The 14603-nt window shown below is 38.0% G+C and overlaps 1 protein-coding gene across 1 annotated transcript in view; it reads left to right on the top strand.

Annotated features, from left to right (window-relative positions):
* The window catches only part of ATP8A2 (ATPase, aminophospholipid transporter, class I, type 8A, member 2), a 270225-nt gene that overhangs the window by 165247 nt on the left and 90375 nt on the right, over positions 1–14603 (top strand). The window contains exons 23-27 of the mRNA XM_010005627.1: positions 2355–2477; positions 3524–3602; positions 6667–6728; positions 7073–7129; positions 11323–11430. Of these exons, the coding sequence (XP_010003929.1) occupies positions 2355–2477; positions 3524–3602; positions 6667–6728; positions 7073–7129; positions 11323–11430 (429 nt within the window). The remainder of the gene's footprint in view (positions 1–2354; positions 2478–3523; positions 3603–6666; positions 6729–7072; positions 7130–11322; positions 11431–14603) is intronic.

The following is a 14603-nucleotide window of genomic DNA, read 5'->3' as shown; positions in this document are numbered from 1 at the left end:
TGACTGTTCATGTTCAAAATAGATATAGAGTCTTAATCTTGGAGTTTTGAATTTATTTTTTTCAGACTCTGTAACAGGTGCTTAGAGAAGTGTCATGCAGATTCTTTGAGTTCACTCACATTACATTAGGTACAAAAAAGGGAGTATCATCACTATCACCAGCATTTTTTACTTGAACCAAGACCAGGATGCGTCAGTCCAGGAATGATTTTTTTTATTTCTACTGTGCTCTGCAGAGTGCCACACTGCCACGTGGCTTATCACTTTAATCAATAATGCTGTTTAATCAATAATATGTATTATATTTTGGAGTCCAATATGTATTATATTCTGGGTCCAAGTTACATAGCATATGCTGGTTTTTTCAACAGTGTTACCTTTGTAATGTTTCTGGTGAGTGGCCTGGTGTATGGATTTGTAAGCCCCTAGGACACTTTGTCAGTGCTGATAAATCCTCTGCATTTCACTTTGGAGGGATAAAATTTACTTTTTAATTGAAGCAGACTTATTCCAAATATATGATAATACAGAAAAAGCCAGCAAGTTACCTTTATCACTGAGTAGTATTAAAAGAATCACTTCTGTCACATTAATCTCAAAACTGATAGGACAAACCCTCATATTCCGTAAGATTTTGTATTCTTCACAAAAGATATTTATTCAGGGATTTTGGACTCCCTTGATTCTCTTCATCCTAACTTCCTGACTCTTGCTCAGTCTCTGTCATTCCTGTTTAGATATTTGCATCTATTATCTTTAAACCTGATTTGATGAGTCTACCTACCCTAGATGAAGCTCATCTTCTACAATCCATTAGTAGAAATTAACCCTTGTTTTGAAAGGTTGATATTCTCTAAAATTAGAACCAGTGCCATAGACTCCTCAAGAATCAAGTGGGATTATGGTGGGATATGAGAGACTTCCACAATATGAAGAGGTTAGATTTTAAAGTAGTTTTAGCTCTGTCATTCTCTTCTGTGCAGATTAACCCTTTATTTAATTAGTAGTCTCATTAAAATATAAGTATAGGAAATAATAGTAGCATTTTAATTCCTGTTTTTGCACGGGTTTGCCTTCATAAACAAAAATACTAGAAGATTTACTTCAAGTGAGAATGTAAATGCCCCAGTGAACACAGGAAACCTGGGGAAATACCTTAAAGCTGTACGAGAACGTGGGTTTTTTTTAATGTTTTGAACAAGTAGTCTTAGTTCCCACCACCAGCCTGCTTCCATATTAACCATCTGGTTTATTACTTTATGAGTGAAAGAAGCCCATTCCCAGTGGGATCCAGGCATGTATTTATTTGTTCTCACTAGTCTTTAGTCCTTTGTGTGGGTCTTTATCTAGTCCCAAACTGTCAGCTCACCCCTGGTGGGAACCACAGCCCAGCTTATGGGAGCATGCACACATACTAGGAACAGTTCATAACTTCATGCAGCTTTGTAACTTCAAGAACACTTCTCAAACTGTTAAAATATAATTGATGTATAGGATTATAAATTATTTTTCCAATATAAATTCTTATGTAAAAGGAAGTGAATGAAGTTTAGTATTCAGACATGCACACTGGTATTATTTTCATTCTGTGCCTGAACTGCAGGCTTCAAGAAATGTGGATACCCAAGCTGGCTTTAAATGAGCTGCCTCAGAGCCTGGAAGCACTTTAAGAGCAGCAATGTGGGACTCAGCAGAGGCTAATTTACTCTGCTTCTGGCAATGTGTTCTGCTGCCTCTTCTGGAAAGCTTCCGAGGCTTGGTCATCTAAGCGTCTGCCCATAGCACAGACAGACACTGCAGTTAATTTGTTCCTATCAGTTTGTTCCTGCCAGGAGAACCCCCGAAGTACCATAATACAGAATGCCCTTTGTTTTTCTATAGAATTCTCTTTTTTAATGTGATTTCCACATTTGCTTTGTCTGTAAATGTAGCTTTGCTTAAGTATATTGCATATTTAATTACAGCTACAACTTCCACTGTATTTGAACCCATTCCCACAAGGCTTTTTAAAAAAAGTTCAGGTTGCCTTTCCTTTGCAGTCTGTATTTTACCCTTGCTAGATTAGCTGGTATATCAGAAACTAATGATGCTTAACTTTTTTGGTTTTAGCTAATTAAATGAATTTCCATTCATGCTTCTTTTGTTCATAAGTCAGTATCGGGGAGTTAAGAATTGCAGAAATTCACGTTTGAACTTATTTGGTCATTAGAAAATTATGTCAAATAACACGCTAGTTACTAATAAGTCTTCACTGAAGTCTGTGGGAAATTTACTATTGTGTAGATACTGAAATACTATCTGAGATGCACTTGAAACTAATAGCTGCTTTTAATTACTATTTGCTTTCCTTGCAGATTTTCACAGCGCTGCCACCCTTTACTCTGGGAATTTTTGAACGATCGTGTACTCAAGATAGCATGCTTAGATTTCCACAGCTATACAAAATTACTCAAAATGCAGATGGGTTCAACACAAGGGTAAGGGAAAATCTGATTATTTTTTTTTAAGAATAACCATGGGCATATTCTTTTCCAGGTCTTTCTCATCAGAAAATAACATCCCCCAGTGTTATTTCTGCTTTATGCTAGCCACTGAGATTAAGATTGTTCTGTGTCCCAGTTCTTTTCAAGGGATGATTTTTTTTTATTAAAAAAACCCTCTTTGTTTTTAAATAAGTATTTTCTAGTATGGTTTCAACTGAAACTGGTCTTGAAATATCTGTAAGCTATGATTCAAAGTAAGATTTGTATCTGAGTATGACTTTTCAATTCTCAGCTACAGATAAATGATGAGTTTACCACTTTCATAGGAACTGGATAACATGACCTAGATTTTCTTCAATATGCCTGTTATAGCAATGCTCTACTAGGGGGCTTTTTCGCAATTAGTGCAGCTTTATTTCCATAGTTCTTTTGGAAAATAAAATTTGAATTGGCTTATTTGGACTGAGTTTTGAAGAGCACATTTTGCCTCATTTTGTTGTTTAAATGCTATAGAAAATGCTGGCACTTGGAATTCTGTCTTTATTCTATAACAGACATATCTAAAGATACTTCTAAATCAAGGAAATTGTATTGTCTTGTTTAGAGGGGAAATTATAGAGTAGGTAAAGTTTGTGCAAAATGGCATTATCTGCAAGTTAAAAGTTGTGGGATACAAAGTATTTGCTCATTTAAAGAAAACAAAATATTTCACAGTACTGAATCAGTCTTTAAAATAATTCTTTGAGATAATTAAAGAAGGATTACTCCATATCTTTGCTGGGTTTTGATTAAGATCTAAAATTGCAAGCATGCTTGTCTATTATATTTTAAGTTATTAGAATAAGACCATCCAACTAGACCAGAGTTTTTTTGTGAAAGAGCAGAAACTGTAGGAGGAAATAGATCCTGCAGAAGTTTAGGTATTTCACTTCAAGACAGACATTGTCAGACTCTAAACTATACAATGAAGTGTTTGTTGGAAGTTAGAGAGAGGTCAAGAGTTTTGGACTTTACTGACAACTTGGTTTGTTTTTCCTCAGGTTTTCTGGGGTCACTGCATCAATGCCCTGATCCATTCCTTCATTCTCTTCTGGTTTCCACTGAAAGTGCTGGAGCACGGTAAGGGCTTCGTTATTTCCTATGTCAGTAACTGATGTTCAGTCTCTTGCAGAGCCAGTGTGTTTGCAGAATGGGGGGTCATGACAAGTCCCAAGAAAATGCTGGCAGACAGTTCAATAGTCTATAGCTGCTGAACTTGGCGAGTTATCTAGTGGCTTTCAGAGCTTACTCTAATGTGATTATTGTTCATATAGGGACTTTAATAGGAAAAAAATTAAACAGCTGCTTTGCCAAAATGTCTTACTGGAATACTGAAAAGTGTTCTGTACATGCCTCATCTCTTTTTTTTTTTTTGGTAGTGAGTTGAGATCTAAACTTTTTGCTCTATAATGTTGTTACAGCAGCTGTTATTACCACCATTTGCTTTATATCTTGTTGGATCTTTCCCATTCCATAACACAGTACTGAAAAATGTAAGATAAAACACATTTCAGTACTGTGGAAAAAATTAATTGGCTGGAATGGAAGTAGACCAGATCAGCAATTAAGGGTACTGGGGAAATGAGACATCTTGTTGCACAAATTAGGCTTATTGAGTCTTGCTTTCCATGAAAGGTAATGCAGCTACATGGTGTTTCAGGGAACTGTAAATCCCATGTGGTTCCTACCTAGCTTTACAATAGAGTTGTGTAGGCAAGGGAAACCATGGGAATCTGTTTCTTTATTGTTGTAAGAAATAGGACTAGGTCAGATGAGGAATTTTGGGGTGATGTGGGGTGGGTGGGCAGGTGAAATGATTGTAGTTAACATAAATCCATACATTTTTCAAAACTGAAATTATTTCCTGAAAAATTCTATTTTCAAGAAAAACTCTCAGTTCCAGTGTGGTTTAATTGGGAAGGAGGTGACAGAAAACAGAAGGGGAGGGAAGATAAGTGCTCATGTCAGAGACATGATGGTAAAGATACTTATGGGAGGCAGGTTTATGGTTTTCTACTTGAATGAGTAAAACATCAGTATCATATCCTTAGTAGCAGCTTCACATGATGTCTGATGGACAATACAAGTAGAGATGTCCCCTTCCTCCATATGTGGGCTTGGAGCTTGGTTCAGTTCTGGGGGAGAGGGCTGGGGTTTTTATGGTTAATTTGGTTTTGGTTTGCTCTGAGGGTTTTGTTGTTCAGTTTCACTACCTTTATGAGAAATGAGCTCTTTAAATCCAACTAAAGAAATATTAGGCTAATGTCTGTCATGGTTACAGTTAAAAAAGAATACAGTCTTTGTTTTAGTCTTCCATTAATGTTTTTCTAACTAATTCCTAAATAGGTAATGTACTTATAATTTCAACAACTGAAATGCTTGCTGAAATGGCAACTTTCTGAGGTCCTTTGAATAAGTTGCTTAGTTTGCTTTTCAAAGAGGAATGAATACTGAATTTTCAAGTTTCTCTGTATTTCCAAGTGAAAAAGGGATTTCAGTGCCAGAGACAAAACTGTGGCATTCATGCTGGCATGTTTTTTAACCTCTCAAGTTCCTTAGAATGTGAAGTGCAAATTGTCCATGAATGGACACTTGTTTATCTTTAGAAATGAATGTTCTCTGAGTGTCCTGCTGTTCTCATTAACAGAAATATCATTCCTTTCAGGACTGCTTAGCCTCCCAAAGTGGAAGATCGTAGAAATCACTGTGAAAAAAAACAAACCAAAACTTACTATGTTGAAATGTGACTTGAAAAAAAATTGAGACTTACACCAAAAATTATTCAGTTATTTAAATGTGCATTACAATGTTGCACTAGAACAATATACTGATAGTAATAGATCAGTTTAGTCTGGATCTATCAAAACTGATAAGCATTTAAGCATGCCGTTTTTTTAATAAACTGACTTCTGGCATCAGCTAGGTTAATTGGACACAGAGGGCTCATTTGTCTAGTGCTCTTCACAGACACAGAAGAGGAGAGAACAAAGTTGTGGCTGTTGTAGAAGAAAACCATAGCAAGTAGCTTGGGGTAACTCCACTAAATGCGTGATCTTTTCATCTGTAAGCTGAGCAGAGTCACAGAGGTCAGGGCATCAGCAGCTCTCCTCTATATACTTAAAATTCACTGATCCTGGAGAGCTGCGTTACAGGAGCATAGTTAACTGAGTAGATGACCCTACTTAAAGAGCGTCAGATGCAGTTTTGCAAACAAATCTCGCAAAGTAGTGCCCTCGTAGTAGAAGTGCTGTGCTAGGCAGTATGAGTTTAGGAACAGGTCCAGGGTTTTATCTTAAACCTTTTTCATCCCTGCTGGTTGTGTATTTCTCTGGCTGTTGTCTTAAAACCTGTGCAAATACTGATACTTTCCATGCTTGAGTAATGCTTGAAAGCCCCTGTGAGTAGAAGTTCATTTGGCATTAGCGTGGCTGTCGAATGTGCTTTCCTGGTGTTCCGGTTTTTATTCAACAAGGGTTAAAGAAAACTAAACATACAGTTGAAGTATTGCCAAGGTTGGCACTTTCAAATGATAGATTAACATGTACTTACCCTTCTGTACACTAGACTAGAGAAAGGGTGTGTGGAGACCAAATGCTACTTAGCTACTGAATTAACCTTCAGTAAGATGTTACATGTGTCCTTTATAGATTAAACTTCAGTAGCTCTAATTTTTTTGTTCTCTATTTCACTACAAATCAACTGGTGTTTTACAAGCCTTTTCTTCACAGGCACAGCAAATAATGGGATATGTTAGAGGTGTCAAAAAGTAGTACAGAACAGATAGCAACAGAAAAAGTGATGCTGACATACCTACCTCAGTTCCTGTAGGCAAAGCACACGTTAGGGTCTGGCAAACACTTGCTGTTTTGCTAGGACAGCTCCTGACAACCACGACTATGGATGTGCACTCTTACCTGAGCATCATACCATTAGGGGTCCCTTCCAACCCAGAACATTCTACGATTCTGTGGTCATGTCTGAGGCCTGACATAGAACAACTTCTGCATTATCTCATTGCTTTTAAAAGGGCTTTTAGATGTTCTGAAAGACAAGGTTGGGACCCATTACTTTCTCTGAAAATCCGTTATTTCATTCATTCTGTTGATAAACTGATAACAAATACGTTAATTTTTCTTTCTTTCAGATGCAGTATTCACAAATGGCCAGGGAACTGACTATTTATTTGTTGGAAACATAGTTTACACTGTAAGTGTGTATCCTAGCAATTTCTGAATGGTAGAATTTCTTTAGTTTTATATACCATCAGAAAATGGTATAAACCAGAAGAAAATATACAAGTAAAATAAAGTCAGACTTACGCTGTGTGCATGATTTCCCCCTTTTTAAATTTCTTTTTGGTTTCCTTCATTCCAGACATGCACCAACAATATATTTTGCCCTGTCCTTCCCCCCTCCCACACTGCCAAGGCCCTGGGTTGGTACCTAAATGGTAGTAACTTTTTGAGTGTAAAGGGGAGACTAGGCCATGAACACCTTTGAATTTGAGAGTATTAGTACTGAAGTTGTCTTTTTTTCTTCTTTCCTTGCAGTATGTTGTAGTCACTGTTTGTCTAAAAGCTGGCTTGGAAACAACTGCGTGGACTAGAGTAAGTAGTCTTCAGTGTCTTTCGGGTTATTAGCACAATTTTTTCTAATGAGTATTGATACAGAAGTACTAAAAATCATTTGAGGCTTCAGTGTTTTAACTGGATCTTTCATGTAACGGTAAAACTGCTAAGCCTTCTAAGTACTGGATATGAGAGGAAAATGAACTTGTACATCACACAATGTGTGATGAAAAAGGGCAGCCTGTTACAAGTGGGAAGAGAACACTAGAAGGATATTGACTACATTTTCTAAATACTTAAAATTGAGACAGTTTTGCATTAAATCAACATACTATTGTAATCGCTTAAGGAAATAGATCAAGAACATAGTCTTTGTAGTCTGTAGCTCCTTTAAAATTAATGCATTAGGGAATGAAAGGTGCTGCCTATAGTTAAGCAACTGGCCTTTGAAATCATCGTAGAAGCTAGTAAAAAGCACTAGTTACTTCACATTGGATGAGATTTTTTTATTTAGAAACTTACAGTAATAAGGATTTTAGTCAAACAGTTATGTTGATTCCTAGATTTGAGTTATTTACTTGAAATGAGTGAGTCCTCTGTTACTGGTAGGTGTGAGAATCTGGCAGGGCAGTGACCTCCAAAGAGTATGGGGGAGGGTAAGGGGGCTCTTGTGTTGATGAACCTTCAACACCTTTCTCCCTTTCTTTCCCCCAGCCCCTCTGAAACACTAATCCCTGCTTCTCCACACCTATGGGACACTTCTAATTTTCATGCCATAAGACACACTGCTGTCAAGACCAAGCTGTTTTGAGGGCTCTCATTCTTATTTTATCAGTTTCTTGGAGGTGCTTGGCTTAAATCTTGTAAACTCATTGCTTCTGCTAGTTGTAGAAAGTTGTCTTTCATTCCTCACAGAGGAATTGTTAAGATTAATGAGCTGATGTCTGTTCCGAATTTTAAACATGAAATACTATCTATTTGGGTTATTTAATTCTTAGGGAGATGCTAATAGTTTCTGCCTCATTCTGTCATCTAAAAATAAAATGTTCTTTTGCTGCTGCTTATGTGTAAGTTCTGTGTTATATCCCAATTTTTTTCAATGCAAAAATATTTGATATTTTATGTACAAGAGGATGTATTGAAGTCTACATTCAAGGCTTGTGAACATGTTTAGATCCTGATATGTTGTGAATTATTTGATGCTTCATCTTCTCTTGCCTTTCCTGAGTAATTGGTATCTTTTCAGTCACTTGGAGATAATAACGATCCTCTCTTTTCTTAATTTTATTTTTAAAGATACCAGAACGTGTAGTAAGTCTCAGTGTTCTTTAAAGCTGACATTTGGTAGAAAAAAACATTATTATGCACAGGAAAGTCGTTTTTAGAACTAATTTTTTTCTATATATATATACCTATTATTCCTGTCCCATTGTTTGGACCAGTGACTCATTATCTTGGAGTCTGATGTTGGCTACAGCTATTGTTTCAGCTGTGAGTGAATCAACAGACAGAAGATCTTTAGGTTACTTGAAGAGTATTAAATGTGCAACATTGAGTTAAGCCTCTTCTCCATCATCAAGTGTATTGGTTACATGAAATTTTTTCTTGAGTGTGAGAGGGATGTTGCCACTTGGGAGAACATGGGGAGTTCAGCTGAAAGCTTCAAATAAATAATGCAAATTCAAAGTGATTGGGAGCCTGGTATATCCAGTCGGCAGTGTGGCAAGAAAAGCTTTGGTAAAAGTGGCAACATAATGCACAAAAAACTCAGCACATTGGAGCTGTGTGGAGCAGCTTCATGTTAGGACCTGGAACACTGCAGCAGGCTTTTTCCAAACACAGCTTTCTTCACGGTTTTACCCCACTATATGAACTATTTTGGATGAATAGGATGCACAGGACAACCATGCAGTATATCTATTTTTACTTGAGAGCACCTTGATTTCTTTTTCCTGACTGTAATTTATTTAACACCTGATGGACTCACTTCTGCTTTGCACATGAATTCTCCAGGGGTAAATGACAGAGATCAGTGGAGAGTCAACAGAGCAAAGGTTGGTGGGGAGAATGTGTAAGAAAGTTCTTTTAAAGGTAGAGAAGGAATTTAGGTGGGTACAAGCCTGAGATGAAGAGATGATTGGGATAACCATGAGAAGAAGATAAAGGCAACATAAAATGAGTAGAGTCTTTGCTGAGCTGGAAGGGGCAAGATGAAGAGCTGCAAAACTTGAAAACTATCCTATCAACAGACTAGAAAAAAAACAGGAGGGAGGAAAAAAAAGTCATTTCACTGGCATAAATACCCCTTCTACCAATTTAAGAATGTCCTAAACTGGTTTCCTTGCTTGCTTTTATCTTTACTGGTTTTAATCATAAAGTAGGGAGTTTGCATCAGTCCAAGCTATCCTGAGTCTTCTGTCCACTTCTTTGGAAGGAAGGCTGTCACTCAAGAGTGAAAAGGTGTCATGTCCGTTTGAGAAGGCAGTGCTGGGGCTGTTGTGCCTTTGCATGAGGCTGGCTTTTTTTAAACATGAGTTCTTGCAGCAGCAGTTTAGTGCTTGCTCTTTGGGGAGCTGAGCCCTACAGTTCCTTACTGTGACAGGGCCATATTTTAGGATCTTGACACAAACTGTCCATAGTTTTCTGAAAAGCAAGTAGACTGAAAGGATGAATTCCCCCCCTCCATCCTCCAGGTGTTAAAAAAAATAACCCTTCCAGTCTCTCAGTTTTATTCACTTCAACACTGAATTAAAAGAAAAAAAAAAAAAAAGGGGGTGTTTAGGTTTTTATTTGTTTTTTTAAAATGAAGTAGTTGCTGGTCAGATCTCCTGGGTCAAACACAGTAAAAAGCCAAATTTTAAACCACATCTTCCTGCCTACTGTCTCTCTGCGGGAAAGGGCCTATCCTATGCTCATTAGTCCAGCACCTTTTAGGGCTGAAGAAAATTCCATTTTTCTGAAAGTGCCTAGAAGAGTGTTCTTTCCATTGCCTCTGACGTTTTGCTGTATGAATGCTTCTCCTGTGAGGCAGCCTCCAGTTGCTCCCAGGTATCTGCCAGTCAGCAGTGGTACTACAGACTCCTTGCTTGTTTGTTTTCACTGCCTGTGCTGGAGAAAGTTCTCCCTTCTGAGGATGCTTATTGCTTCCAGAGGAGCAGGAATCGTCATATCCCTCAGAAGTTTGTGTTTATCACAGTGGGCAGAACGCAGTGCTCAGACACTTCTTTGGTTCTGAGACGTACTGTTCCAAAAGTCAACAAATACAATCATGAAATAGAAAGTATGAAGCTGAGAACTAAACAAACACACTGTGCCCACCACAGCAACCTGTGTGTGAATTCATTCCCATGTTCCTAAAACTGTATGTTAATTACTAATTAAGATTTATGCAGGTACTTCTCTGAATTGGAGCCAAAGTCATCAGTCACAGGAGTTGTTGATATCCAAAAAGGCTGGAGCCAATAATGAGCTCAGTTGATTGTTACAACTGAAATTACTGATTCCATCCACTGCAGTGTAAAAGCCAAGCAGTTTAAATCATCTGAGCATGTAGGAAAAATTACTTTTTTTAATGCAACTGAAACAAGGTCTGTCCTGGACGTGTACTTGGTCAGCTTAATACTACTTGTATTTACTCTTACTGAGTATATAGACTAAAGAAACAGTTGGAATGTCAACTGCCTTGCATGTCATTAAATAGCTTGGGACACTGTAGGAAACAGTTGTTCTTCCCTACAAAAGCAAAGCTGATCAGTAGGCGTTGATTATGGTAGTGTACTGCACAGCACTGAGTCTTCCTCCAGGAAGGGTATGCCAGTGGTGCACGTGGGTCGTATGCATACACTTGTGTAAGGGACTTGTCCACGTGAACTTTAACCTGAGCCTTAGAAAATTTCTGCGTTGATGTATGTGTTGAACCTGGCATGAGCACGACAGGAAGCAGGAGCTGGATGAGAGAAATCAGAGTTCCAAAGAAAATCTGGTGAGTTTTTGGAGCTCCAAGTAAGACAGAGTGACTGAGAAGACTATCTGTCTGCCCTGTCGTGAGGCAAAGATCAAAGAAGAGAACTGGTTTATGTTGTTCAAACAACCTGTGCTACTGGCCTGAAACGAAGTGTTGTAGACAGGGCTGAGTGAGTCTGACAGAGATCTGAACAGAGAAATATCTGTAGGTTAGAAGGACGGAGGAAGTGCCCTGTGTTGACTCTGCTTCTTTCTTTTCTCCTTGGCAGTTCAGTCACCTGGCTGTCTGGGGAAGCATGCTGCTCTGGCTGGTGTTCTTCGGTGTCTACTCAGCCATCTGGCCCACGTTTCCCATCGCACCCGACATGCTGGGGCAGGTCAGTAGGAACACTTGGCTGCAGGGGAAGCTGCTGAGCACAGCATCCCACTGTCGCCAGCACTGCTGCAGGCTGCTCCCTGAACACTCACACAGCGCTGGGAAAGGAATTGTGCTCTAGTAAGAGCCCTTGTGCTCCATTTTAACCTATTTTTAAACCTTGAATTCGTTTAGCTTAATCTCCTCATTAGAAGAGCTCTTTTTCTCCCCAAAAGTGACATCACACGTGATTGTATGCACTGTGGATACTATATGACAACTCTTGGTTCACTTGGGTAGCAGTGAGACTGGCTCCTTCATTAGTGCTTTCCTAGTAAGACTCTGTGTGTTTGACAAAATGCCAGGCAGAATTTTAGTTTATTTGTTTTGGGATTTGGGCTTTTTATTGTGATTTCTTTCTCTTCCATATATTTTGCTTTGTGTTAATTAGTTTTTCTCCTGCATTTGTTTAAAATAAACCAGAATATATTTGAGAATACAATGAGATGGTCAGAAGCAAAAGGAAAGCTTTTTATTACTGGTCCCTTTATAATACTGGAGGAATTTTGGATTGGTTCCTTCAATGTCAGCTGAGTTGCAGGTGCCAAAATTTTCCCTTTGGTGTAATTATTTCAACCCATGGTGAGAAGATTGAGTCACAAGCCTGTCAAAATCACTCAGAGCCTTGTCCATATTTAAAATAGGGGGTTACCATGAACAATGAATTACTTAATAAATGGATGGTAAAAAGTTATTCTGTGCAAGTGAACTGCTGTCAAAATGACCAGTAAATGGTATTTGTGATATGTTTAGTTTTCTTTAATGTAAAGATGCTGTTTATGATACAGAAAGAAGAGGAGCAAAGTAATAATTTTAACAGAGAATCTAAGCATATTTAACTCATATCACCCTTATGTACTGGAAAATAATAATAAAAAAAGCTAAGTGTTGGCAAGCTAATTAGAGATTTTCAAAGTTATTCTCATGTTTGTGCTCAAAAAGAGCAGTCGGGGTTTTGTTGCTGTCCTCGCCTAATACATATTTTATTGTGCTGAGACACTGAGGATAGTGGAAGCTGTGGTAGATTTTCATGGACAGCTTTTTGCAGCAGAGAGTGACAGCTGACAGGCTGGCATCAGCAATTAAGTGACTGACAAACAAAGCCTCACTCCATTGATAGTATTTTATGGTGGTCTTTGTTTCACAGCACATACAGAATCAGTAGGTCTAATTCTCACTTTCACATATCAAACAGAAATTTGACTTAAGTATTATGCAGAGCCACAAATTCCTTGTCCTCCACAGCAGACTTTAACATGTTCTGCGTTCTAAAAAAACAAGGTGAGCTGTTCCTCTGTACAAGAAGGGTTGGACTATGACCTTTATCTTGGTGTTGCTGCTTTTTTTTTTTTTCTTCAGAAGTAGCTCTCTTTTTAATTGCAACTGCAACAAAGTTCATACTGTGTTGGTCATCAACATTTACTCCAACATAAACCACAGGTCTCAGAACAAAAGTTTCATGTCGATAAGGTGTTGGTTTTGCTTCAATATGTTTTTAGAAAGTGTTTTTATTTAAACTTCGGTGTTATGCTTTGGTTTTCTGACTTTGTGACTTGAGAAGTGGTAAATAATCTCATGTACTTCTTTTTTAAAGAAGAACACATTTACTTTAAGAGTCTAGTCTAGTACTTGCAGTTCACCCATCTAGAAAGACACTTTTTGAATACAAGTAGTCTGAAATAATCTGTTGTATGCATTTCAGTGTGTGTGTGTGTGTGTGTGTAAAAACAGCATTCTATCACAGTTTTCTTGGGTTTTTTTGGGAGGAGGAGCAGCAGTAGAAGAGGGGAGGGGTTTTTTTGTCTGCTTTATTCTTTTGTAAAATAAAGGAAAGCTCCCAAAGTAAATGGAACTTGATTACCACTTGCATTAACTAATGCAAAGTCTCTTGAGCAATCAGTTGCTCTCATAAAATTAGCTCATGCTGAAATGAGCTGGGATCGTGCTAGGCTCTACTCAGTAAAATGAATTGCCTTCCTGCTTCCCAGACTTAAGCTATTCCTTTGGTCCTGCTGTATTCTGTTCTGCATTTACAAGTAATCAAGGTATTTTGTAAGCAAAATGAGACAGTGAAAGACAGCTTACTTTGATTTGATTTAAAATCTTGCCAGTGTGTTCAAATAAATTGAACTCAAGAATATTTTAGGTCCTTGTGCTATGCCAATCAAACAGCACTTGAAGGGAGCTGGTTTTGACTGTAATACTCATCCAGCATCCGTGCCAGCCTGAACTTTGGGCCATCAGTAGAAGGCACAGTTGTTGCAGAGCATTTTATTCCATCCATTCATCAAATGTCAGCATGGAGCCTTGCAGACTTTTAAGTATGTGTAAAGATGCTTTGTTTCTGCTGGGATTTATGAAACCATTTTCATTAAGTATTTTTTGCCCATTTTATCTTGAGCATCCTCGTGGGGAAGATAATACAATTTTTCTTCCTCCTTGAGGCCATAGGGAAGCAACTCTAGTTATTTTCTGCTGTCAGAGTCAACATATTTCTTCTGTTTCCCCTACAGTATTCATAGCGGAATATGTACAGTAAGACAAAGCTGTGATAATAATCTCAATAATAGAAGTTTTTCAATAGTATGATATCTGGTAGTTTGGAAGTAAACTCTCTGACTGCTTTGGGGTAACTTTTTCAGATACACAAATAGTATTTTCCTTTAATAATATGAGAAACAATAATATAAGACCAAGGAAGCTCTCTGATAGCTCTAATGGGTTTACTGAATACTTACTTTTTAAGACAAGTTATTTTTGTATTTGCAGAGAACAGTGATACTGAGAGAAGTTAGTGCCTGTTTTTTTCTGTCTTGCATTTGGAGTCAGGATTCTTGTATAGTAGCTGACTGTTTTTGCATGAGCACTTCCAAATGACAGCATTTTGTGCAATACGTAAATCCTTTCCCACCTTCCACTAGTTATGACTTAGCACCACTGATTGCTGGAAAAAAGTAGATGCCTATGTTTTTAAAAATTGCTGCCCACTTTGATACTCGTTAATTAAGAGGTGCTGCAGAAATGCACTGCTCCAAGGGTGTGAGTGCTTTCTAATGATCTTTTTGCTCAACTTCTGTGGCTTGTGGCTTACAACCCAGTGGTGTTTTGTTGACCAGCACATTAACCATAGTTCTG

The sequence above is a fragment of the Chaetura pelagica genome, unplaced genomic scaffold (genome assembly GCF_000747805.2).
Source record: "Chaetura pelagica isolate M959 unplaced genomic scaffold, ChaPel_1.0 scaffold269, whole genome shotgun sequence".
In the NCBI taxonomy this organism is placed as follows: domain Eukaryota; kingdom Metazoa; phylum Chordata; class Aves; order Apodiformes; family Apodidae; genus Chaetura; species Chaetura pelagica.
Note: the sequence above shows the minus strand (reverse complement) of the source record. Positions and strands in the feature narration are given on the sequence as shown.